This window comes from Cyanistes caeruleus, chromosome 1 (assembly GCF_971803275.1).
Source record: "Cyanistes caeruleus chromosome 1, bCyaCae1.hap1.1, whole genome shotgun sequence".
NCBI classification, from domain to species: domain Eukaryota; kingdom Metazoa; phylum Chordata; class Aves; order Passeriformes; family Paridae; genus Cyanistes; species Cyanistes caeruleus.
Window position 1 is genome coordinate 64,511,639 of NC_141701.1, and position 25,555 is coordinate 64,537,193.

At 43.5% G+C, this 25,555-nt stretch overlaps 1 protein-coding gene across 34 annotated transcripts in view; it reads right to left on the bottom strand.

Annotated features, from left to right (window-relative positions):
* Positions 1-25,555, bottom strand: part of LOC111925338 (poly(rC)-binding protein 3-like) — a 484,117-nt gene that overhangs the window by 9,072 nt on the left and 449,490 nt on the right. For 8 of the 34 annotated variants that reach the window (XM_086896292.1, XM_023921776.2, XM_023921777.2 and 5 more), the window contains 5 exons: positions 21,730-21,786; positions 21,169-21,244; positions 19,323-19,375; positions 10,910-11,079; positions 2,189-5,195 (listed from right to left, as the gene is read on the bottom strand). In XM_086896292.1, coding sequence (XP_086752418.1) covers positions 4,847-5,195; positions 10,910-11,079; positions 19,323-19,375; positions 21,169-21,244; positions 21,730-21,786 — 705 coding nt within the window. In that variant the 3' untranslated portion in view covers positions 2,189-4,846. Of the gene's footprint in view, positions 1-2,188; positions 5,196-8,443; positions 9,071-9,097; positions 9,653-10,909; positions 11,080-19,322; positions 19,376-21,168; positions 21,245-21,729; positions 21,787-25,555 lie in introns of those variants that run through there. The other 26 variants (XM_086896324.1, XM_086896335.1, XM_086896354.1 and 23 more) reach the window with 9 other exon arrangements.

Below are 25,555 nucleotides of genomic sequence, written 5' to 3' on the forward strand. Positions count from 1 at the left end.
ACAGCACCTTGCCTGTGCAGCCTTTCTGAGGCTGAGGCACTTCCCAGATGCCTGTGTTCATGGCATCAGTGAGACTGTGCTGCTTCCTGGGAGCTTGACTGGCACAAATGTGAACCTTGCAGCCCACAGACGCCCTCTGGCTATGCCTGAGAACATAAAGCGCTCTGTGTATTAGCAGAGGACTAACTTTGTTTTCCTCCAACCAACATTCATGCTGTCAATGTTTTTTCACTTGAGAAACACAGCAGAGCTGCTTGAATTCATTTGAGATGTTTCCAGAAACCTAATTCCAATTTGATGACGCAAAAGCTGCGGAACTTGTGCTGTCTTTCATCTGGAAACTCATGTTTGTGTGGGCAGTGACCTTTTCACAGCGAGTACAGGCTTCCTCTTATCTACCTTTGGGCATGAGTGGTTTAGTTTTCTTGGTTACTATTACTCTTTAGTCTCAGTTACTATTATTCTTTACCCTTCTTTTCCCTCCTTTTTTCTTTACCACATTGTCTTTTCTTTGTCTAGTTTGTTTATTAAAGCTATTAGGAGCTTTTTCTTGCCATTGAGACATATTTTCCAACTAAAATAATGAAATTACAATAAGTGTAGATTTTATCACCTTTCTGCCTGTATTTTTGCAAAAACACTTTCAGAAGACTTCCTTCTACGTCCATGTGTCTTTATTTTACCCCTCCTCATTTGTCACACAAACATGCCCCTGCACTAGTTTGTTTAAATCTTTCAATTCTGCAAGGCACACGTGAATTAATGTCAAAGATACTATACACCCCAGAGCTACTGCTGCACTTGGCCTGGCAGCTTTACTGGGAGAGCAAAGCTTTGACCTACTTAGTGTTGAGATGCAATAATATTTTTTTTTTCATTTATAGTAACTGGTCTAGCCATAGAAATAGCTTTTGCTGTTGAAGAAATGAAGGCTTTTGCAGGTGTCTGCTGTGAAAGCAGCTTCAGGTCTCCTTTCAAGAATGAGAAGTTAAATACATTTTAAGTAATAAAAATATATTTTAAGTAATAATAATAGAGAATTTTACCAAATCAGTATTACAGCCTACAGTTTTTCTAAGGGTTGGAATAGCTAATTGGGTAAGGCCTTCTGGGTGCTAGGGTACAGTGAGCTGTTCTGTAATGCCCCTTGGCACCCTTCATCATCAGAGGTTCTTCTGTGGCTCCATCTGTATTGAGAAAGCTGTTGATTTCTACAGGTGTCCAAGTCTGCATGCATATCCTGGTTGTGCCCTGGTTCCAGGCTCAGACTTGAGAGCTGTCTGTACCCTGGAGACCACGGAGAATAATTGTGGTACCCACCAAAAGCTCAGCAGGGGCAGGGAGGGGGAAGCAGGACCACAAGCTAAATCCCTGGAGGCAGGTAGAGACCTTAAACAGAGTAGGGAGATGGAGGTTGTACAATCAGTCTTGTGTCATTAAGGATGCTACTCTTGCACTCTCAAAAAGCTGCTTTCTCATGAGGCCAGAGCAGTACCTGTGACAGTACTGCCCGTGCCCTACGAGGAGAGGTGGCCAGAGCACAGCCAGGGGTGCTGTAATGCAGCAACAGCTTGGGACCAGCCCTTTGGCTTGTGTGTGAAGAGACATCTCGAGGCTGTGACTGCAGTGCTTCAGCAGATCCAAAGGAGCACTTGAGCTGGAGCAGAGTGTCAGGGCAGGAGGAGAGAGCTCCTGGCCCTGCTCCATTCCCCTCCTATTGCACACTGCTGTGCTCCTTCCAGCTGCTGGGCTGGCTCCTGGCAGGGCCAAAGGTGCTGACTAGAAGCCTTGCCACTGGGCAGTGCTGCTGGGAATGGGGAAGTACAATGGGCATTTGTAAGACAGTATTCAGCACCCAAGTTGATTCTTTTCTTCCTGTTTTCCTTTCCCCACTATCTGATATATAGATCAGTCTGGGAAAAGACCAGAGATACAAATCAGGGGCTGCTTGTAACATGAAGCCAATTTTGTCTTTTCTATGCAGTGTGATAAGTTCTCAGTGAGCAGCTTTGTTAAAAACCAAATCAAGTTTTGTAGAAATACTGCTTACTCTACTAATTGCACAATCTGGCTCCCTCTAGTCCTGAAGAGACTCATCATCCCTGACAATGGGCTAACATCCTTACTAGGGCTGCCAGTCTTGCGCAGGTGTTACACTGTTTCCCAATGAGCACTGGGACCTTAAGCGTGATGATATGAAACCTTTAATCATTAATTGAAAACAAGCAATTTGTCTGTGATCTTAGTTTGACAATCCATAAAATAGTGCTTCTTCAATGACAAGTTAGCAACTTGGTTACAAAGAACAAAGTTTAAACAACACAACAGTTGTATGCACAAAGCTACCACGTGGTTTTTTTTTGTTTGTTTTTTAATCAGGAAAAAAATTTATTTATAAAAACGTCTCATTTAACTTACTGTCGAGTCTCTAGCTGAATACAGTGGTTTAGAACACTAACAGCCCATGCTTTTTATACAGATTAGCCAAAGCATGAACATCAATGAAAATTAACCCCCGAAAATAACTTGTCTTTGCTTTATGTTATGAGCCACAACAGTGTTAAAACTGGAACAGTAATGAAAGCAACACAAGAGTTAGGAAGCACAGTTGCTTAAAGAGTAAAAGAAATGTTTTCTTTTGATGTCTCAGAATAATAAGAAAGTTAGAAATGGCAGAAACTCCTCTGTAGATTAGTCCATAGAAAGCATTGTCTCATGGGGCTTTGGAAAAGTCCTGTCTGGTGGCTAATGCACTAGGGCATGATGAGATACATTACAGAGCCCCCAGGCCAGTAACTTCTGAAGACAGCCTAAAATGTAGGAACAAAAACGAGGAAAATAAAAGAAAAAAAAAAGGCAAAAAAAAAAAAGAAAAAAAAATCTTCTCACTATTAAAAAAATACCACTTGAGTACAACCAGCATAGAACAGCATTTCAGTGCAGGCAAGTTTTCTCACAGAGGTTGGTGGATTTTTTCTTTCTTAAATGTCAGTTATTGAAACAGTTACAATAGTCCGGAACAGTTTTACAGCAGTTTTCTAGAGCTTTTAAATAGCTGTGGTACCTTGACATTATTCCCAGGTTTTCCTTCCTTATATGCAACAACAACAACAACAAAAAAAAAAAAGAAGCAAAAAAAAAGGAAGCCACAAACAAACAAAAAAACCACAAAACCAAAAAAACCCAACAAAACCAACCAAAAACCCCATTTGGATAAGTGCAAATTGTAACAATGGCAGTTCTACAAATGGTTACAGTGACAAAACTTAGTGCAAAGGTGCTAAGGTGAAGAAAAGCCCACAGAATACAGAAATGACACAAAATACTGAGATAGTACTTAGCCCTATACAATAACACACTTTGAAATACCATGTTTTAAAAAGTATTGCATTTGCATTGTGTTTTTAGTTTATATTAAAATGCACTGAATACAGTTCAATTGTTAAAGCTTTGTGTCCAAGGAGTGCAGAGTGGATGAACATGGCGGGCTAATGGGACTCTGGATTTGGAAGTGGTGAGGAAAACAATATTGCATTACTGAGTTATGCAACAGAAATTAAAAAGAAGGTGGATGGACAAACATAAAATGCAGTTAAGAACTAGTTCCAACAGCTGGCAACCAGCCACTCCATTCCCCAGCTCTCTTGGCATTGGCTGACATTACCTGTCTTGTTTTAGCTAATCTGAACATCCTGAAGTGCTTGGTTAAAGGGATGGGGTCTGTCCAGCAGCCTTTGAATGACCTCTAAAATGCTACGTTTTTTTGTGATTACCATACAACCTGACTGCATGATTAGTGGTGAGTTAAACTGGGATGTATTTTGTACAGAAACCTAACAAAAAAATGGTCATTTTGGCTGAATAAAACATACACAAGAGGAAATATCAGACAGTGATGGTATCTGGTTTGCACTTGTTCTGAAGTACATACAGAAATAAGTACTGTGTAGGCATATGTAAAACAACTGAGTGCAAAAGGAGGAGCCTACTCTCTCTCCCTCTCTCTGTCCCCCTCCCTAAAGCAGAGTTCTTAAAATTATGTTTTTCCAAAGCAGAGATAAACAGTTGCACCCTTTAAAAGAATCATGTGGAAAGGCACAGGTGCCTGGTATTTTTTCCTTAGTGTTTTACAGTCATTTTAATTTAGCAGTTTTTCTCCAAGCAGAAAGCTTCATTTGTTGTATGCAGAAGTACCTGAAGTTGGTACCTCCTAACCCCCATCTCCTGCCTGTAGGCAGATTTTGGGACAGGGGGATGGGAGTCTCCAGGCCTTTTGGGACCAGCAGAATGACTGAGGGAGCCAGCAGCACTTCACAGGGCATTGCAGGGGCACTAGTGATCATCTGAAGTGCCAGATTTTCACATTTTAGCAATAGAAAAAAAATACATCAAAGATGCCAGTTTGCCATAAGGAATTGCTCTGCAGTTGGAAGCATCCCTGCAGATGGATCTAAGCGTATTTTTATGCTGGGCAGCATTGCTGGAGCAGGACCCAGCTGTCACCATTTTGCCTCATTTATGCTTTTTCCTTGTCTTTGCTGCATCTCCCTTGCTGGGCCGGGGTCAGCCCTGCCTTGCTGTGGGGCTGCCGAGGCCCAGCCCTGGCCACAGCCCCGTCGGAGGGATGGTGTCCGGGGAGAAAGAGCCGGGCCGGCACCTGCTGGCTGTTGGAACTAGTTGGTGCCTGGTGTTAGGTGTTATGGAGAGCGGAAGACGACTTGAGCCGGCAACAGTTAACACTAGCAATTGAACAGAAAATAAAAGATGCCGTATTGTTTCCTTGATAACTAGGATCTACCACAGACTCTTGGCAGAGCTGGCAAAGCTTGCATTGTGTCTCATCCCTTCAATATGGAGCAAACTTCTGGCGGTCAGATTTCTTAACCCCGCTCGTCGAAGGAATTTTGGCAGTGTAAGCGGACAAACTCCCCGTGGCCCCCGCGGCGGCCGCGGCATTTAGTGCCAGGAGTGGGACAGTTTTCATGCCAAGCAGACTGGAGACAGGAACGGCATAGTGGGTGGTTGGCAGAGTTGGTAGGGGAGGGGGGGTACTGACGGTAGCGGCGGAGGCGGCCGCCAGCACGGCCATGGAGGTGGGGGTGGAGGTAGGGGTGGCAGACTGAGAGAGGTTCATGTTGAGGTCAACAGGGGTCGTGACGGAAGCGGTCTGGGTGCTGACTTTAGCCATCTCTAAGCTGCAAACGAAGAGAGGAAGAGGAACAAACAGGTTGGGAGGGTTCAGCCAGGGCGGTGGGGCCGGGAGAAGGAGGAGGAGGAGGAGGAAGAGGAGGAGGAGGGAGGGAGGGAAGGACAGCAACCACGAAAGGGCAGGATCCGGGATTAGATCGGTGGACGAGGGGGACAGACGAGGGGGAAGGGGGAGAGAGAGAAAAAAAGGGAAAATGAGGGTCAAAGGAGGAACATGTTATGTGTTAAAGAAGAGAAATAACAAAAGGGTTTTCCATGATTTGATGGGGAAAACATTACTGAGACTCTAAAGTTCTTTCAGAACAGATAAAAAAGAAAAAGGAAGAGGGTATGGGGGTGTTGCTAGTTCATTTTATACATGAAAAAAAGAAATCTAAGGAATGCAGGTAATGGCAAAAAGATGGAAAAAACGAAACTTAAAAGAAAACTTAAAATAACTATGAAGTTTACTCCCCAGCACTGAGATGGTGAATTTTGCTTTTCAAAATTAGGGTATTTTTGAAAGGGGGACGCGGGGGGTTTTGGTAATTTCTTTCAATTTTGTCAGTTTTGTGACATAAATAGTACCCTTTGTCATTTTGTTAGGATGAGAGGAGACTGAGCAACAATTTGCTGCTTCCATTTAAGGCATAAAGTTTTGATTGTTTTTGGTTTTGTTTTTGTTTTTCAAGTGAGTTAGTTTTTCTTCTCATTCTGTTTACTGTGAGGTCAATGTGCATTTTTCATATAAAACAAACCAGATTATCCAGCGTGTTCACTTCGGTTTGTACCTTCCCCAGACTTTTTTTTTATATCACAACAAAATATTTATGCAATCGAATTATAAGTAAATTAGTAAAAAGGAACACTGAAGAACACCCCGGCTTGCACAGCAGTGGTATCCTTTCTGAGCTTGCACAGTGGTTACAGTGAACATGACAAAGCTTTCCAGCTGACAGACAAGGTACTACATGGATACAACAGACACATCCTCAGACAGACCCCGCCAGCACCAGGAATTTTGAGACTGACCCGACCTCCATTCCCAGGGCAGTGATGGGCTCTTGGGAGGGTTTAGAAATCAAACCACCTTCACTTTAATCTAACTCCACCCATCAGCAGGCAAGAGGAGTTTGGGCCATATACTCCTGCTTTTCTGTGCATTTCCAGACATTAAAATACAGTCATTCCAAGGACACACTGTTTTCTTCGCATGCCAAAATGTTTGCCTAGATGAATCCTCCCCTCACCCATTTGCTTGTTGCAACTTGTGCACTGGCTTTTGGATTGGCAAATAACACAAATACTGATTTCAGGATGCTTTTTGCAGGTGACCAGCTGGGAGCTATGGCAGCCTAGCATAAAAATAGGACTATGGGTTAGAAAACCTTTGCCAGCTACAGTTATATGTGTATGCCTAGTAAATTTGGGGTTGTCTTTTTGGCAATTACTAACTTGTCAGGCTCCTGGGCTTTCTCCTGAGGTGAGCTGAGGAGCTGCAGCAGCTCCCTGCTTCCAGAGTGAAGTGCCAGCAAGCTGCTGACTGGCCATGCAGAGGACTTGATGCTTTCTTACTACACCCCATCAGGCCCAGCAAGGCTTCCTAGCATAGGGTTTGTGCTGGTCCCTGATGGGGACTAGGTGAGCAAGCTTGGAGAGCAGCTGTAGCCAGGCTGCTGGCTGGGAAAGAACATGGTCACCCCACACAGGGCTTTGGAAGAGCCTTGCTTTTCCTCACCTTAGACACAGATGGAGAGTAACAGCCCCGTGGCCGTTCATGCCAGACAAAGGCAATCACCGGCACACTGCCCACCTCGTGCAAGGATGCAAGGATCAGCCAGCACTACGTAGGGAATGGGGACACTGGACTAGAGCACTGCTACTGATGGCAAGTCTGAAGGACACCTGAAGCGGGTCTGAGCTGGGGAGAGGAGTGTGGAGGAGAGAGGGAAATGCTTGAGCACCGAGCTCGTCTCTTCTCCACAAAGAAAAGAGGGCTCTTGGAGCATAAACACCTCAGCAGCTTTTACTGGGAAGCTGGAAGGAGTGCATCTTCTGTGAGGAGCTAGGAGGGAAGGAGGGTGAGTACATGGAATTGGGACTCCTTTGAGGGAGGTGAAGTTTTGATTTTCCCACCCCAAAGTCTATCTGTCTCCATGGATGAGCAACTCTTAGCTTTTCCAAGCAGAGAGAAGTGCACCCTTGTGTTGGCCGTGCTACTCACCATCTACTCACACAGAGGGGTTTGTGTCAAGACCACTGAATCAGAGACTCCAGCTCCACTGTAAATCCTAGGCTTAGGGGTGTAGGTGCCACATGTGATACCTTAGTATGTTTTGAAAAACTCAGTTTATACAGTTGTATTTTTTAGTATTACTCAGTATTATTCAGGGAGGGAGGCCTACAGAAAAGTAATGCACGACTCAGCGTTTCAGTGACTCCAAATTTGTCTACTGTGCATTTAACAAAAACAAAAAAATCCTTACTGATATGGTGGGGGGATGTTTGAGCCTAAGCTTTCTCCTGGACCAGCAAGGAGAACAGATCCCACAGGCCAAAATGCTGATGTTGGTAGCAGCCATTCCAACTCCCTGTCTCTGGTTTACTCCCACAGGTATGACCGAAGCAGTAATTTGCCCTGTTTCCCACTTATTACTGGTGGCAACACATAAGGTGGGAGTTCATCAGCTATCAGCTGAGTTTATAGCTATCAGCTGTCCCATGGCAGTGGCAGTTTCCCAAACCAACTGTGGATGCAAAAATGTTGCATGTGAAAGGGCGTGAGGCAGCCTTCATAGGAAATTTCACAGTGACGATTTTATACTGTCCCTTTACAGGCCTGCACCTTCAGAATACGTACACTGAAGGCCACATCCTGCATTACCTGAAACTGGTGAAGAGAAGAGAGCAGGTGTGGCTTTGGCAGTCCTGTTGGATCTGTGAATGAACCTCTTGTAAAAAAATACCTTCAGGAAACTGCCCTTCAACAAGGAGCAAGTGCTGCTGGCTAAGTTCATTTATAATCCAAAGTCAGATATTACACAGGAAAATTAAACTGCAGTTCAATCTTAATAAAAGCAAGAAGATGGAATTGGGTAATGAAAATCTAGTTACTACACTGGAGATCAGTTAAAGAGACAGAAGGCTTTACAGGAAAGAAGACATTTCTACTGCAAACAAGCTAAGACACGCTCTATTCATACAGAGGCCAGCGCTCGGGTAAGCAATACAGAATCAAACCAATACTTTAGAAAGATTTAAAATCTCTGTCTTGATATGATATCAATATATTTATATATCTATAATTTAGAATATACTATGTACATATCCAACACCAGATTGCAATAAAAGTCTTAAAGCGAGCTGATAAATTATTCTATATATAGCAACTTTGGTTGGAGGATAGCTTAAAGATACACGCAATATGTTTGTGGAATACTGTGGATAGGTAATTTTGTTTTTTTTACATCTTATGTTGCTGAAAGACATTGGTTTATGCAGAAATACTGGCCCTGGAAACCGATTCCCGTGAACAATAGATCTTGCAGGGGAGAAGAAGGTCTACTATATGCCGAATGTTTATACGGCTGTTATTTCTTTGTAATTACTATTTTCACATACTAGACCACACTTTGGGCAGTCTAGGTGCTGTACTTGTCTCTTCCCCAAAGCTGTTTTATGCCACCGTCTTTAAAGAGACAGCATCACTTGTGGCAGGTTTAGGAGGTGGCTCCCAGCACACAGACCTCACTAGAGCAGACCTCCCACCTGCCTCACAGCTTCTCGGTCTTCCTCCAGTGTGACTGAACTTGCACTGCTGCTGTGGTGGCACCTGGCTGGACAGCAATGTCTCATGGGAAAGGAGAGGTCTGGAACAGTGACACTTTTTAAAATGAAAAAGCCACCTTAATTGCCTATGTTACCTTACAACTTAATTTATTACACATTACTTTAAGAGTCTTCATTTACAAATGAAGTCACTTCATCTAAATACAGTTCCAACACATGGTACATAATAATATATGATGGTTTATTGTAGATGATGGTAACAAATGACTTCTATCTAGAAATTTAACAGGAACAAAATACTTTGTTTCTGGTTTCACAGGGTATAGATAGAGATCCGTGGTATATGACTGCTGAGGAGTTTTCTTCTTTGCGAAAGTATGTTAAAAGACCTCATATAGATCCCATTCCACCACAAGAATCGTTAAACAGTTATCAACAGAAGTGTGAGAGTTCACAGACTTTTCTAAAGTGAGTCAAACAGTTTTGTTCACTAGAGTTTCTGTCTCTGGTGAGCAGCTCACTGCAACTCCATTAATAAGTGCATTATTTTATTTGCATGCTTTAGCTGTCTTCAAGATCCTAAATTGTTATCTTCCGAGATCCAGATGCATGCCATATGGTGTTTGTGCAACTAAAAATGAAGGGGTCTATTCTCGTCTCGATGTGTGGGGAATCCCTGAACACCAAGAGAAGAACATATCCTTAAGGGTTAAAGGAGGGAACACATTTTTATTTGATTACAGGGCTTACGGAAGTGACTTATATTTGCTACAAAGAATATAAATCAAAAGAGCTGTAGGTTGTTTAAAGATTCTGGAAATGGTTTATCTTAGTTTTCATAGTGCCACCCCTATATATATCTTTCCCTAGGAAGCTGCTTTCAGACTAAATTAGAAAAAGCAATATTTTTGCCTGCTTTAACACAGAGCTGCACAAACATCCCTTTCCTCCAATCCACCCATTGCAGTGGTGCTCTACACAACTGGGATGGAGAGGAGGCTGGACCACAGAAAGCTGTAGACCTGCTGCGACTGCAGCTCCCACATGAATCACATACTTTGTACTACCTTAACAGCAAACATAGTTAAACACAAAGCTTGATTCATATCACATATTTTTGTCTGGGAAAAATAAATAAATAAAATTTTAAAAAAATCCATAAAATATATACCTACTCCCCCTCCCCCACCATATATTGTCTCAGTCCAGCATTTACAAGTAGATCTATGAGACAGCACTATATCCATTGCACTTTCTTCTCTGCATAATTGCAAATAAAAGTGAGATCCATTTTAATATTTTCTAAATAATCATATAAAAACTGTTAAGAGACCTAGGCCATCCCCATGGCTTAGCTAAACAGCCAGTGCTTTCATTAATTCTGGGATCAGGAAGTGGAGAAGCAGATAGTCTCACCCTGTCTCACTAGGGAATGCTTCTTACAGATTTGTGGTGCTGTCTCAGAAGAAGTAAATCCTGTTCCTCTTCAGCAACCTAATGTCAGTTTATCAACTCTGAGTGGTAATTTCCACTTGGTAAATTAAATCTATTTTGCAATCTGTTTCACTATATTTGCCATTCAGGACAGTAAAATGGGTCTGTGAAAGTATTTTCCTTTAAACAATTTATGATTGTCATTTCGTTTAATTTATCCAGTGATATTTTAGGTGGATGCTAATATGAGTATTCAGATTTTGCAGCTTTTGTCATTCAACATGCACCCAGAATTGCACTGGATTAAGCTCCTTTCCATAAAAACCAACAGCAAACACAGGTTCTAATGATACAGGCTTTACAAACCAATAGGAATTGAGTAATACTATGCAAAATGGACACTGCAAAGCAACTTTCTGGATCTAGCCAGGACAGACATTTGCTGGAGAGCAGACAGAGCAATCTCGCAGAAGCATGATCACTTACAAAGCCAACTTACCTTGCATTAATGAGGTACTGTGCTAAGCTGATGTTTGCAGGGGATCCTGTGATTGTAACTTGTCGTTCTGCGGAGCCTTCTGTGGCATTAGCAATCTTGATCTGCGCTCCTGACATCTGCCTTATTTCATTTATCTTACTGCCTTGTCTGCCAATAATGCAGCCTATTAACTGGAGCGGGACAAAGACTGAGATTAGTGCCACAGACACAAGCAAAAACCACTTAACTGCAATCTGTACTATTGCTAAAAACACGGTTATAAGCAGCTCAGTAGCAAAACAAAAAGATTTTTGCTCTGATGTTTGGAAGGAATCACTAGTGCAGTCTACTGGCTCTATGGTAATACGCCTTTAGAGCCAGTTTTGCGGCTACATGATTAAGTCAGTATCTTATTTCTGGTATTTCAAGACTATTTCACTGTCTCCCATGGCAGAAAATGACAGTGTGCTGTGATGTTGGGAAAACCAAACACAGCCCCGCCTGACTTGCCAGCGGCAGCAGCAAGCCAAGAGCAGCAGCTGGAAGTCAGGCTGACCATCCACAGCTGCTGTGTGTGGCTCTGCAGCTTTCCAGAGCATTGACAGCCCTACACCTCCCTGGGTACACGTGCTTCTTGCTTGGCCAGGTACTGTGCATTAAAGTCAGTGGGATTTACAGCTCTCTGACTGCAGGCAGAAGCAGGCATAGGAAGAGACTGAAATTTGTCTGCCTTCCTTTACAGAAACTTATCAAAACTCTATTTTGTGAATACAACTGAGCCTGAGCTTTGTGTGTGCATGTGTGTCCCAGGGTGTTGCTCCTCCAGCATGGGGAGCCCCCAGGAGCCCCCTGTACTGTATTGGGTACAGGGCCAATAGTTGAGGGTGAGATGTTTTGGTTTCTATAAGGGTGAAGAGGGGGGTTTTATTCTATGTTAAGGAAGGATGGGCGCTGAGAAGCTCAGCCATGGCCAGAATGAGTAGAAAATGAAAACTTTTCTCTTCAGGTCTGTTGATGTTGGGATAACGTTGCCAGTTTTGCAGAAGAATATGCCAAGATGCAGAGACTGCCCTTCCCCTCCCACTCTTCCCACTGCTTCAGGTCCTGATGTGTTACTCTTTGTGGTTCTGTAGTACTTGGAGTAACTGGCCAGAAACAGATTCACGTTGTCCAGACATTTTATCAAAAGAAGAAAAACCTCCGAACGCAATCCTTGCTTCGCACTCGGGGACAAACAAAAAGCCAAAGTGGATGCCCAGGTAGCTGAAACAAAGACCAAGTTGTGACAAGCACAAGAGGAGCAACCACAAGGGGGGGAAAAATGAGGTGTCAGGAAATGCACACAGGATTTCCCATCCTGTTACAACAGGAAGGCTTTGCTGAGCTCCCTGTCCTTATCCCAAAGATCTCTCTTAGTGTGTGACTACACATGCCAGTGCAGAGGATGGATGTGCACTTCACCGGGAAGCCTCTGGCCTGTCTGTGTGTGCACCAGTGTGCCTGCACTGGCTACCTGTGGGCAGCACAGAGATCCCTAAACCTTGGCTTCTGATGCCTCAGTCTCACTGGCCTCCATGGTCTGCAGGGAGTGAAGGAGAGGTGGAACCAGGACACTGGCAGAGAAGGCCCCTGCTGGGTCACTCAGCGAGCTGCCACTGGTATGTGCTGGGGGTCCTCCAGTGGTGCCCAGCTAGTCACCCAGATGGGTCAGTGCAAAGAATGTGCCATCTCCTAGCTGAGTCTGAGTCAGGTAGTGAGAATTCAGTCCACACTGGTCAAGGACATTGGTGATGCTGGCGTCTGGAAGAGAGGTTTGGTAACCTTTGGCCTGCAGCTCTCCAAAGTTACCCCTGTGACAACAGGATGCTTGGACACCCTCTGCAAGTCATAACATGGCCTGTGGCTTCTGCAGAACACACAACTCCATCTGCCATGCAGGAAGGATAGTAGTGCTGGGGGCTTGGGCTCTCTCTGGGGTGCCTTTCTCATTACATGTTACTTACACTGAAATTAGAGTAGTATCTGAGTATTTGAGAGCATATGTGTTCTTGAAGAAGTTCAAGGGATATTCGGTTATGGGCATTTGGTTTTACATAAAGACACCTACCTGAAATACCTTGCTCTGAGATGGAATCATGTCAAACTGCATCCAAACACCTCTGGCCCATCTGGGAGAGGAGCCAAAGCTACCACAGACTATACCAAGCCTACTATACACTGTAGTCTGATACTATACTTACTAATTAATATAATCATCAGTGGCACAGGGTCCAGGAAGCCTGTCACTAGCAGTGTCCCCCAAGGTTCAGTACCTGGCCCAGCACTGTTTAACTTGTTCATCAATGACTCAGATGAAGGGGCAGGGGCCTCCTCAGCAAGTTCCCTGATGGAACAAAGCTGGGAGGAGCGGCCAATACCCCAGAGGGCTGTGCAGCCCTTCAGAGGGACCTCAGCAGGGTGGAGAGATGGGCAGAGGGGAACCTTCTGAAATCCAACAAATGTGGGGTCTGACTGACTGGAAAGCAGCTCTGTGGTGACACACCTGGGGGTCTTGATGGACAACAAGCTGTCCATGAACTAGCAGTATGCCTTTGAGGCCAGGAAGGACAGTGATATCCTGTGGAGCATTAGGAATAAGTAACACTGCCCCCAGATCAAGTGAAGTCGTCCTGCCCCTCTACTCAGTCCTGGTGAGGCCACATCTAGAATGCTGTGTCCAGTTTTGGGCTACACAGGACAAGAGAGACATGGAGCTCTTGGAGCAAGTCCAGTGCAGAGCCACAAAGATGAGTAAAGGACTGAAGCACCTCTCTTACAAGGAAAGGCTGAGGGAACTTGGCCTGTTCAGCTTCAAGAAGAGACAGCTGAGAGGGGGCCTCATTAATGTCAGTATATGAAGGGAGGGTGCCAAGAGGGTGGATCGGTGGTGCCAAGCAATAGGACAACGGGCAAAAACTGATGGACAGGAAGTTCCACCTGGATGTGAGGACTTTTTCACTGCGTGGGTGACCAAGCACTGGGACAGGTTGTCCAGAGAGGTTGTGGAGTCTCCCTCACTGAAGGGATTCATGAACCATATGGACACAATCCTGTGCCATGTGCTCTAAGATGACCCTGCTGGAGCAGGGAGGTTGGACCAGATGACCCACTGTGGTCCCTGCAACCTGACCCATTCTGTGATTCTTTGAATACTTGTATTTTAAGTATCTATAATATACACATATGTACATAAACACACACATAGTAGGTACAGGTATATATTTTGACTCTCTCAAGATTTGGCTGGAAGAGCTCACATCAGATGTGCTGTGGCAGTAGCCCACCCTTACAAGACAAAAAGTAAAAAAAAACAAACCAGTGTGAGGTATAAAATAAAGTTTTACACTGGTATTTCAAATTCCTTCCTAAGGCTTACAGACCATCTGAGCAGTAGCTGCTATCTCTGCCTTTATGCTCCATAGTCCATCTGTCTGACAACTTCTTTTTGAACCTGTTTCTCCTTTTGCTGTCCAAGGGCAATGGCAGTGGCTTGCAGAGCTTGCTGATGTGTTGTGTGTAAGTATCACTATTTCTTTGTACACCCCAGAATTTCAGCTGGTGTACCCTCCTTCTTGATCTGTATGCACGAGGTAAAAATGGTTCCTTTTCTGCTTTCTCTACAACACCTGTGTCTGTCTTCCCCAGCCTCAACATATCTCACTTCTTGTGCCAAAAAAACTCCACACAAACCAACCCTAAAACACGCGTTCTGCTTTTTGTCTTTTTCTAGCTTTACTGTGCTCTTCAGTAAAGTTCTGCTGGCACAAATGGAAACAGGACTGAGTCAGGAGTCTGGACTCTTAAAGGGTGGGATTTGAAGATCTATAATTCCTCCCACATCCAAACTACTGATGCTGATAGTTTCTCCCAATATGCTATGGCATCTCTGGTTCAGGTATCTCTCTACCATTTTTTTATCTTCTCCATAATGTTAAATATAAATGCTTTACAAACACACACACACACAAATTTATATATATACATTTTCCTGTAATGCTAAAGCACGGACAGAGTCTAATAAAAGAGTTCAGTGCTGCAGAGCACTGACTGCCACAGGAAATGGCATGGAGATTTTAAACACTGGTAAAAAAGAATCAGTTTCCTTTCTTTAGTGCTTGTAAAAAGGGTCAAGAATTAGCCTCTGCAACTTGGTATCTGCCATCAGCAGCAGAGGGGATGACCACACCTGTCCACAGGTACTCATGGTTCCTCCTGGTTCCCCACTGCCAACACAGAGCAAGTCCATTTGCTTTGGCGAGACTTCTGAATTAGCTGAGTGAGCAGGTGCTCATCATGAATGAGACTCTTCAGTCTATTTTCAGAAAGATCCAGGCTGAGACTCTTAGTTTCAGGTTTGGGTTTGTCTGTTTTGTGTTTTTTAACTAGAAGGTCTGGGGCAGAGTACTCTATGGGAGGAAATATCTCCAGAGGCACATTAGAGCTCTTTATAAACTTGCTGCAGGGCCTGGAAAAAGATGCTTAATTACTCTGTATCTCTTAAGAACAAAACAATAATAATGTTAAGAAATTTCCTTGACACAACAACGCAAAATCTGGGCCATAATAATTGTACAGACTTTGCAATAAGCCATATAGAAAACTGAGAAATCACGTGGGCTGTTCCGAGAACACTTTGCACGTGTGGGTCCCACTCACTGGCAGGGAAATATTTACGGTACCACAGGGAAATAAAGGCAATTCTTCGAGTCTGCCATATCCATCTTGGATGGATAGACACTTCTGTTTCTATGGAGTAGTGGTCAGATTTACAGCTGCCTTAAAATGTTCTTGGTGCCTTCTGTGGGGTAAGTTGATTTCCTGTTGCTCGTCCCTGACTGCCTCTCCCACATATATGCCTAATTTTTATGAGACAGATTTTTAAATTATTATTAGTTTGTTCATTTACTCTCAGTGGATGTTTTGGGGTATTGACTTACGAAATCTTAAGACATTTGCTATCTACAACCAAGGGTGCCATCTCTTCTTTCTTTTAAGGTTCTTTTAAGGACCTGTTTATGGCACTTTATTCTGGGATTTAGATGAAACACGCTTATATTGTGTAACTTGGGCAGCAGTGGAAGGACAGACAAGATCCCATCAAGGAAAGAAAGGCAACCAAATGCCTCTGTAAGAGACTTTGATGAGCAAAATGAGATACTGGATAAGGACCAGTGTGACTTCCGAGATGGACTGGGAGAAGTATCCTCTTTGTTCTCTTTTTGGAGTTACACAGAAGTTATGAAAAAACCTAGAAAGGCAAATCTTCCGAATTCAATATCTGGAGAGGAAGCCTCAGCTTTTAGCATGTGGAAAATAACTTTCTGTAAAACACACATTTTTTTATTCTACAGTATCTTTTTGTTATTGAGCAACAGGTTAACTGCAATTGTCAGCATATTGTATGAAGAAAGTAGCAATATGTTGTTACAGAAATTATTAATAACAGAAAAATAAATTTCTATCACTGCCCAAATGCCAGAGGGAGTGAGGAAAATTTATTTTAATATGAAGCTATGTAATTTGTAAAAGGCTCTTAATATCTGTTTGCTGTAGACTAGGCTAAACTCTCATCTCCTCATTGTCTTTACATCTGATTTTGCTCTATCATGTTCTTACTGAGACATGCTTATCATTGTCTTGGTCTTAAAAAGTATGTAAAAGTATGTAACACATGGTTAGCTATACACTGATTTCTCTAGTAGCTGCAAAGCACGTAGGTATTTGCAAGTCTCACAGTGTTCCCATGTGTGCTGGACTTTTACACAGATAAGCACAAGGGATAAGAAAGCTGTGGAACTCATGCAGCACAGGGGATCCCTGGAGCTGAAGCAGGCAGGGGACAAACCATGGGCAGCTTCAGTGCTGCACTGCAGCCCCATGCCAGGGCCTGCAGCTTCCTTCACCTTCAGCCAGATAAACAATCACTGTGCCACACTGACGGCCTCTCCATCAAAACTGGGATTAGGAGATGTGCATTCAGGAAGCAAAGTCAAATTGCCCTCGCAGGTTTTGCTGCACAGCTGCTGCTGCCTCTCCCACTCAGACCTCCATCCACACACAGCATCTGATTGATGGTGCTGGTGTCTTCCCACCCTGCTCCCTCACTGCCTCATTTCTCTCTGTCTCCCTCATATCCTTATTTCTCTTGAGATCATTACGGTTGTGAAAGACCTCTAAGATCATGGAACCAGTGATTAACCCAGCAATATCATTTCACCCCTAAACCAAGTCCTCGAGTGCCAAATCCACAATGTCCATTTGAACACACTTCCAGTGTCAATCTGAGCACTTCCACCTGTCCTTTTGAACATTTCCAGAGATAGTGATTCCACCACTTCTCTGGGCAGCCTATTCCAATGTCTGACCACCCCTCCAGTGAAGGCATTTCTCCTAATATCCAATCTAAACCTCCTCTGGTGCAACATCCTGAGACCATTTCTTCTTTTCCTATCACTCAATGGGAGAAGAGAACAACCTCCACCTGCCTACAGTCTCCTTTCAAGTATTTACAGAGTGCAAACAATAAAGTTCCTCCTGAGCCTCCTCTCTTCAGGTTCAACAACCCCAGTTCCATCAGCAGCTCCTCACTGGACTTGTGCTCCAGACCCTTCACCAGCTTCATTGCCCTTCTCTGGACTCACTCCAGCACCTCAGTGCCTTTCCTGAACTGTGGGACCCAAAACTGAACACAGCATTTGAGGTGTGGCTTCACCAGAGCCAAGCAGAGGGGGACATTCACTGCCCTGGTCCTGCTGGTCACACCACTGCTGACACAAAGAAATACATTTTTGGCACTTGGCTGCCTGGTGAGCAGCCCTAGTGCAGCTGTGATGGGTACACGGGACACCAGTATGCATGGTCACACTGGGAGACCCCAGGGAAGGCACCTGCAAAATTCCCAAGCAGTTCCTGCTACCCAACAGGACAAGAGCCTGTTCTTCGTTCTGCTCCACAACCCTGGGACTGCACTCACAGACAGGTGCACACAGAGTTCAGCTGGGCAGCACCAACCTCTGCATCCTCCAATGCGCACCTTGACACCATCCAAACACTGGAACTCCCTCTCACCACTTGTAGAGCTCCTGTAGGCTCTTCCTAAGCCTAACCCCACTTTGGCCTTGGCTTTGCTCCTTTAGCAACAACAGCACGGCACACACTGCGTCGCCAGAAAAACCTTCTATGAGAAGCATCGTGTGGATTCGTGTCTGCTTTTCACTGATAGTGCTGAGCTGGGGCATTTCACACCTCATGGATAAGAAACTGATGGTTTTTAAAAATTTTCTACTGCCCTACAGGACCCAGGGCCAACTTTTTCTCTCTCTTTCTCTGCTATGAACCCCGAAAGAAGGTTAAATCAGAAGAGAGACCTTGGATTTACATCTCTGATGGCAAGAACAATATTTGCCTGAAAGTGAAATTAAGAAACTTGTGCTGTAAGGATAAAGAAGGTGCTCCTAAAAAAATTCTCAGCATAAAATGAATTTGGTTGCAAAGCAGGAACTGATAAATCAGCAGGGAATTTTTTAGTTAACAGAAGGCTTGAGAAATCACAACACTCACATCTCCATTTCTTTGTGATTCTGTACCTTTTTCTTACTGTAAATCATTGCCACTGAGTTTAATAGGGATTGCACAATATTGGAAGTATCTCTTAAGTAATATAATTGCTGTTTGTGATCCCACTCATGCTCCAAAGCTTTTTCTTACTGGAGGGGAAAACTTTCATTTTCCAAGTGATTCATTTGTAATGAAAACTGAAAAAAGCCCCCAACCCTGTCTGCAATGAAATCGAATGAAGGCATTTTAATGTGATGCCCAGCATATCAGTTGGGCATTTAGAACTGCTTTAAGATTCAGCACCATGTTACTCATGGGCACTGGGCCTGTCAATCACAGCTGACCCAGAGCTGATGGGGCAGGAGTGTTTCTAGCCCTTTTTTTTTTAAATAAACCCTTATACTGCAGCTTTACATTTCCAAAGTAGCTTTTTGGCTCAGGAAAAAGGCCATTTTGGGTAGGTGTGGGGTTCAGTGGAGATGGGCGTGGAGGACTCCAGCCCAACACACAGCACACGGGGCTGCACATTCTTCCACCCCCTTTGGCCCCTCTGCTGCGACCGCCCGTGCCAGCGCCACCTGAGAGATGAGTTTTGGGAGCCCAGGCTTTTGTGAAGCCAGAGAAGCCCCGCGGCACTGTCACCAAGGGTCATGAGAGGGGATGGTCACTCCTGCTGCTGCCATCCAGCATTTCACCAGCCCCTCACACCCCTCCCCACAGACTCAGTGCTGCACAGTTTATTCTGGGGCTGGTGTTTACAGCCAAAGATTAGAGGTGTCCCCTCTGGCGGCAGAGGGGTGAGAGAAGAGAAAGAGATACGGACTATTGGTCCACTTACATCATTGGGAATAGTAAGTTCATGGGAACTGGTTGGAGTAGTGGCATCCAGTCCTATTCAGGGGACAGAGGGAAAATGTTACGCCAGCTGTTTGCAAGAAGGGCAAGACACAACAAATGAAATTTTAAAGAAGGAAACATACAGAAAGGAGAGAAAAAAAAAATAGAGAAAAGAAGGGAGCAATGAAAAATAAAGAACTGCTAGTGAAACTGAAAAGAAAGCAAAGGATGCAAAACTCAGAGGGCTGGACTAGTTTAAATGAGTCTTATTTTAATTAACCTTTAACCCACCAAAGCAACAAATGTCACATGACATTCCACAGGGTCATCATAAAAAGCTTCTAGAAAATGAAGGGTTTCCTCTAAAAATAATCTCTGAAGCTTGTTCTAAACACATCAATTGATAAATTAATGGATGGCTGAAATTGGACCTGTCTACTAGGAATTCTAGAATATGGAAAATTAAAGTGGATGTCAAATGAACAATTAGCTGAACAAGATACATAGTTATGAAAAATAACAAAAAAAAAATACTAAAATCAGGACGAATAAATTGACCTCAGAAAAATCTGGAAATTATATGTGGGATTAGTTGTTGAAGTAATGTTGGGAAGGGTAATTTTGGAAGGGAAATGGACAAAGTAATCTAAGTTGCAAACATTTGTTTGTAAATTGGGTGGACAAAAGGAAAATGCTCAGGAAAAATGGAATTACTGCTCTAACGCACAGTAACATTACAGAAATGTATATCTCACAAATATAACCAGGAAAAGATTAAGGAGCAGGATGTTAATGACAAGAATAAGGAAAATACAAAGCTAGGAAAGGCCACTTAGTATTATGTGTAGGTATTTTATCAGATACATCACAAAGAAACAAAAGTATGTTTTGATGTCATGAATCTTTCTCTTCTTTTCTCTTTTTTTTTTAAATTGTATTATCTGTAAAGATATGCCAAAAATAGTAATTTCTAACTAGAATATACAAAAAAAAATCTACAAAAAGTGATTAATTTTGTTTACATTTAATAATGAATTGCATAAGCTTATTTGACACCGAATACCAAATAGTCAAGTTGCTCACAGAATTTGTGATGTATTGTGATAAAATGTTATTTGCCATACAAAGCATGTACCAGTAAAGATGCACTTCTGTTCTGTGAGGCTTTTAGATGCCAAGCATGTATGTTGTGAAGCACAGTAAAAGTGTTCATTTGCAGGCTTAAGTGACTTTTCATTCTTCAATCAAGAATTCAGCCTCAGCTTTATTAAGTATGGAGCAAATTTTAAGTCCTTAACTAAATTTCCATTGCATTTTGTAGCTATATCTGCATTATCTAGTAGGAAGTGAGGCACTTGTCCCAGCAGTGATGATTACAGGTGCTCTCAAGACATTTGGCTCTACAAGAATTCAACTTCCAGCATGCTGTCATTTCTTTAATTGCTGTTTCTGTGGCATGAGCACAAACTGTTTTCCTGCGTTTGCTTCTCTCTGATCCATGTCACCAAAGCATGGGCGAGAAGCACGTCCAAGCACTTCCCTCAGAACCAACTGGTACATACTGTATGGCCCAAATAACTTTGCGAGGACTGAACAGAAGAAACTCAGGGATTTTAGCCAAGGGCACAAATGAAGCAGTTGTGATTAATAAAAGTAACAAACAGAGCACATATTAGTAATGATGAAAGGAACTGTAACAGAGGTAGGGGAGGGAAGAAGAGAGATTAATGTGTAAAAACAGAAGGATTGCTGGTCATTGACCACATTTATTATTAAAATGATGTAATGACCACGGGAAACAAAGCTGTTAAGAAGAAGGACATCCCCAGGGGGTCATGGGTACGTACCAGGGAAACCAGGGGTGGTCTGCCCAAGGGGAGTAAAGGGGGGATGCTGCATAGCCAACTGGTGAAGCTTGGTCAACTGCAGGGCAGGATGGGAAATTAGAACTAACCAATCAAATGGAATTATTTAAGAGCAGAGAAACCATCTTATGTGTTCTAAAACTGGATTAATCAAAATTATATTGAAAAATAAAAGGTTTAATCATTCATTCTAATCTACCGTAGAGAAAAAAACAAAAACAAACTGGTTATAAATGACATCTCTACTGTTATTACATGTAATGGCTATTGTTAATATTAACTAATTACTGTAGAATTACATATTAAAAGTAACTCAAATTGTATCACATGCAAAAAGACCAAGATAACTGTCATTTGTTCCTGGGCCATTGTACTTTCTAGCAATTATTACAGAAGGCAAGAGATGCAGCTGGGCTAACACTTGGCTATACAGTGTGTTGATCAGGAAAGGTGTCCTTAGACCGTGTCTTTATTGCTAACTGTAGAAAGCAAATGCTGCCCAGAACAAATAAGAGGGAGAGGAACAAAAAGGGGGTAATTTACATGTGCTGGACTCACGTCTGGATGAGGGATGGCATACTGCCCCTGAATCGTGAACGCCTGGAAAGAAGAAGCACAGTTAAGACACGGGTTAGTCAGGTGGGACAAGCAGCCTTCTTGCTCTCATCAGAAAAGCTTCTCATGCGCCCCCCCAGCAAATGACACCTGCATTGATTTCCACACTGAGTAAGGTTTAATTGTCTTGTGCTGCTTGATAGCCCTTGGCACAGGACAGAAAGGTCTCTGTCAGGCTGCCCATGTACCCCTTGCAAGCAGAGATTGCTAAGTGCCACTGCCCGAGCTCTGAGGATTTCGGCCTCAGGACCTCTCTTTAGTCCACCTCTGTCTGCTGGGCGCAGAGCTGAGGACACTGAGGGGCTCAAGGAGCACAGGGGGTGGCCAGTGACACCAGTGCACCTAGGGAGATGCTGATGCCACAGCAGCAAGAGGCGCAGTGAGGAAGGCACAGACCTGCTCAGGGGATGTCTGGCCCTGTCCTTTAGCTCCTGACTGCCACGTGTGTGCAGGGCCATGTGGCTGCCAGCTCTGAGCCACCTCCTCTGGCTGCCCACTGCCACAGATGCCAAGTGCCAGCAACAGGGTGCCCTGGGGCACCTGGGGCACCTGATGGAGTTCATGCCCAGGCTGCTGTTCCAGTGCATGTGAGCACGTGTGCTGATGGCAGCCTGTCCTGCAGTGCCTGGGCACAGGGTCAGCAGGCTGCTTTGGAGGTAGGAGCATCATAGAGACCCCCAGCATGGTGGGTGGTCTTATCTTCCACAATCAGCCAAATACCCTCCCTCCAAATCCAGCCACTCTGCACCACGAGAGCACTGCACTGCATGCAGTTTCTGGCATCATTTCTGGCAGCACTGAGGGGAGGTGTGGGGGCAAAAAAGCACAAGTGAGGAGGGATATGGCAGCATGCCTAGCATCAGTTAGCACAGCCCTTTGTCTCTCCTGCTGGTCCTGCTCAACTCTCTGAAGTGGCCTACAAAAAACAAACTGCAGAGAGTTTATGATTTTTTATGAAAGGAATGGCATGTCAGAAAAATTTTAATGTGCTTCTGGCTTAGACAGGCAGGAAAGCAGAAGGACAAATTATAACATAAATATTTGTAGTGGGAGAATTATAAACAGGAACAGAGTTGATTAGCTTAGTTTGCAAAGTGCTTATTTGACAAAAGGCCTCTTAGAAAGTAATGAATCCTCTGCAAATGATAAAACAATTCATTTAATGGAGTTTGGATATTAAAATCTTTAATGTCTCAACTGCATGATGCACATTTGTGCAGCAGAATTTCCCTTCTGGAGAAGAAACATTTAATTTAGTTTTTAAATTAGTTATAAAGCCAGGCCATAATCTGGCAAACATTATGCACATGAGCAGTTTTCAGGGGGAAGTGTGTGTACCAGGCTCAGTGGGAGGTTCATGGGAAAACATGCATGTTCATCTATAGGGCATGGGCATCACTGATGGGTTATATAGCACAATAAAAGGTTCAAGTCCACAAAAACAAGTGATCACTGCCATCAGTGGGTCTAAAGGAGACGTAATCAAGCAGGAGAAACTTGTTTAACTGTTTCACCAAATGAGGACAACCTGAGGTGGGGCAGGGGGGTGCTCTGTGCTCAGCCAAGCACAGCAGCAGCTTCAGGGAGGTTACAGCTGGCTCCATGAGCAAATGGTGGGTTTGGAAACCACGCTTGGGTGTCTGAGTGTCTCTGCTGGATCACAAGTACCTTTTCTGGTCTCAGCTGTACTTCAAACCCAGCTGAGAGAACATCTTTTACATGGCTGTTTTCCAAGCAGTGGTCTGCAAGCCAGCAAGAACCCACCACAAAAAAGTCACCAGCAAACCTAATAGAAGTCACCCCATCCCTCATCGTTCTGCTCCCTCATACTTCCATGTGTACATAGGAGGAAGAAGACAAACTGGAGAAGCAACAAAAGCAATGAACATTCAGTGCTCAGACCAGGTTTACTTGTTGCTTGGTAATCCATGAAAATCATCAAACCAGAATGGACAAGGCGGGCCTTGAATTTTCTTCTCCAGTAAAAAAAAACAACAAACAAAAACAAAACCCAAAAAAAACCAAACAGAAAAAAAGAGAAAAGAGAAGAAAAAACCTACAAAAACTAGAAAGAAAGGTTTTAATTTCTTAGGCTGCCAAAAGGTCATTTGAGTGATTTAGCTTGACAAAAGAGTCTCTGTCTGCTTTAGCCCTTGTCAGAAAACCATGTTTTTGGGGCCGAGGGCTGGGGCTTGCTAAGCTCAAGCCTGATTAGAGACTACTGAGACATCTGTCCTGTAATGTTCCACTGAGCACATCGGCTGTGGATCTGCTTCCATCAAAGCCAAGGGCAGCTTCCCCACTGATGTAAGTAACAGCAAGGATGACCTGGTCTGCACATCTTCCTCAGTTCAGACCATCATACTGGTAAGAGACATAAAGCAAGGCTGCACCCTTGAGTACCCGTTCAAACACTAATGTAGCACGAGGTAGGAATTTCCACTTTTACCATTCCACATGCTAAGTAATAGCAGGGGCAGAGCAGGGCACTGTCCCGTTTCCTTTTAGTTTTGTTATGCAATGCAGTATCAAAGAAGCACAAGAGAATTAAGAGCAATACTTAGAGTGGAAGAACCCCAACTTTTTAAGAAAAGCTAGAAATTATATTTTGCTAATGTTACTTATCTTACTAAGTGTTAAACAAACAAAAATCCTTTCAAGATAGCCATGATGTATTTTAGAATAGAAAAATAACTCCTGATATCTTAGTGGAAAGGTTGAATGGAACTAACAGTGCTAATAAAATTTTATTTTTTGTATTAATTTCCACTTATGAAACCTGATTAAAGTGTCTTTCCATTCTGGTGTCCAAACACACCTTTAAGCATTTTCTTAAAAATTCTTCTTAGTCAGAGCACACAGAAATTCAGAGCACACAGAAGGTGTCTGCCTTTTACACTCTTTCTTGTATCAACAAGGCTGCACTAGGAAAGTGAGAACACTTTTTTAACTAATAAAAATGAAGATGACAAGAGCTATCAGACCTGAAAATAGGATACTTTCAATTATTTACACAAACTGCTCAGCACCCTCTAGCAAACAGCTTCAACGCTTTTGAGTAATGATATGCAGTCTTTGAAGGCAGTGGCAATTAGAACACTGGTAGAATGGTCTGCTGCATACATACACACACACACACACACACACACACACACACATATTTCCTAAAGGAAAGCACTGCAGTGTAAACTTACATATATGGAGTAAATGATTCTGAACTTTCAGTCATAGACCAGTTTCTGGCACAATATTTTACATTTCAATTCAGCTTTGGTCATTAAGGAAGCAGATTTCTTATTTTGATGACAACAAGTAACAGTAGTAGGCTTGTAGACCACGATGAAAGCTACTACATCCAGATTATGGAAATCTGGATATACATCAGAAAAAATCATTACAGAGTAGAAGGTAAAACTCTGAGACAAAACAAATCAGAGACAGTTCATGACAAGGGATGTCAGAAGCATTTTGGCATATGCTTGGGAGGTGCAGGAGCTTCCTTATACACCACCAGATTGTGCTGGCACAGATCTTCACACCAACAATGCCAGCAGCACCTCGGGCACTCAGCTTTACCAGGAACTCCATGTCCAGTTTCTCATATGATCTCCAAATTGCCTGAGGTGGGACACAATCTGTGCCATCAGCTCACACCCTGTGACAGGGTGATGACCTCTGATGGGCTGATGGGGTGGGAAGGGGGAGCTGCCTGAAGATGTTCCACCATGCAGGTAATTGGGTAATTCCTTAAAAA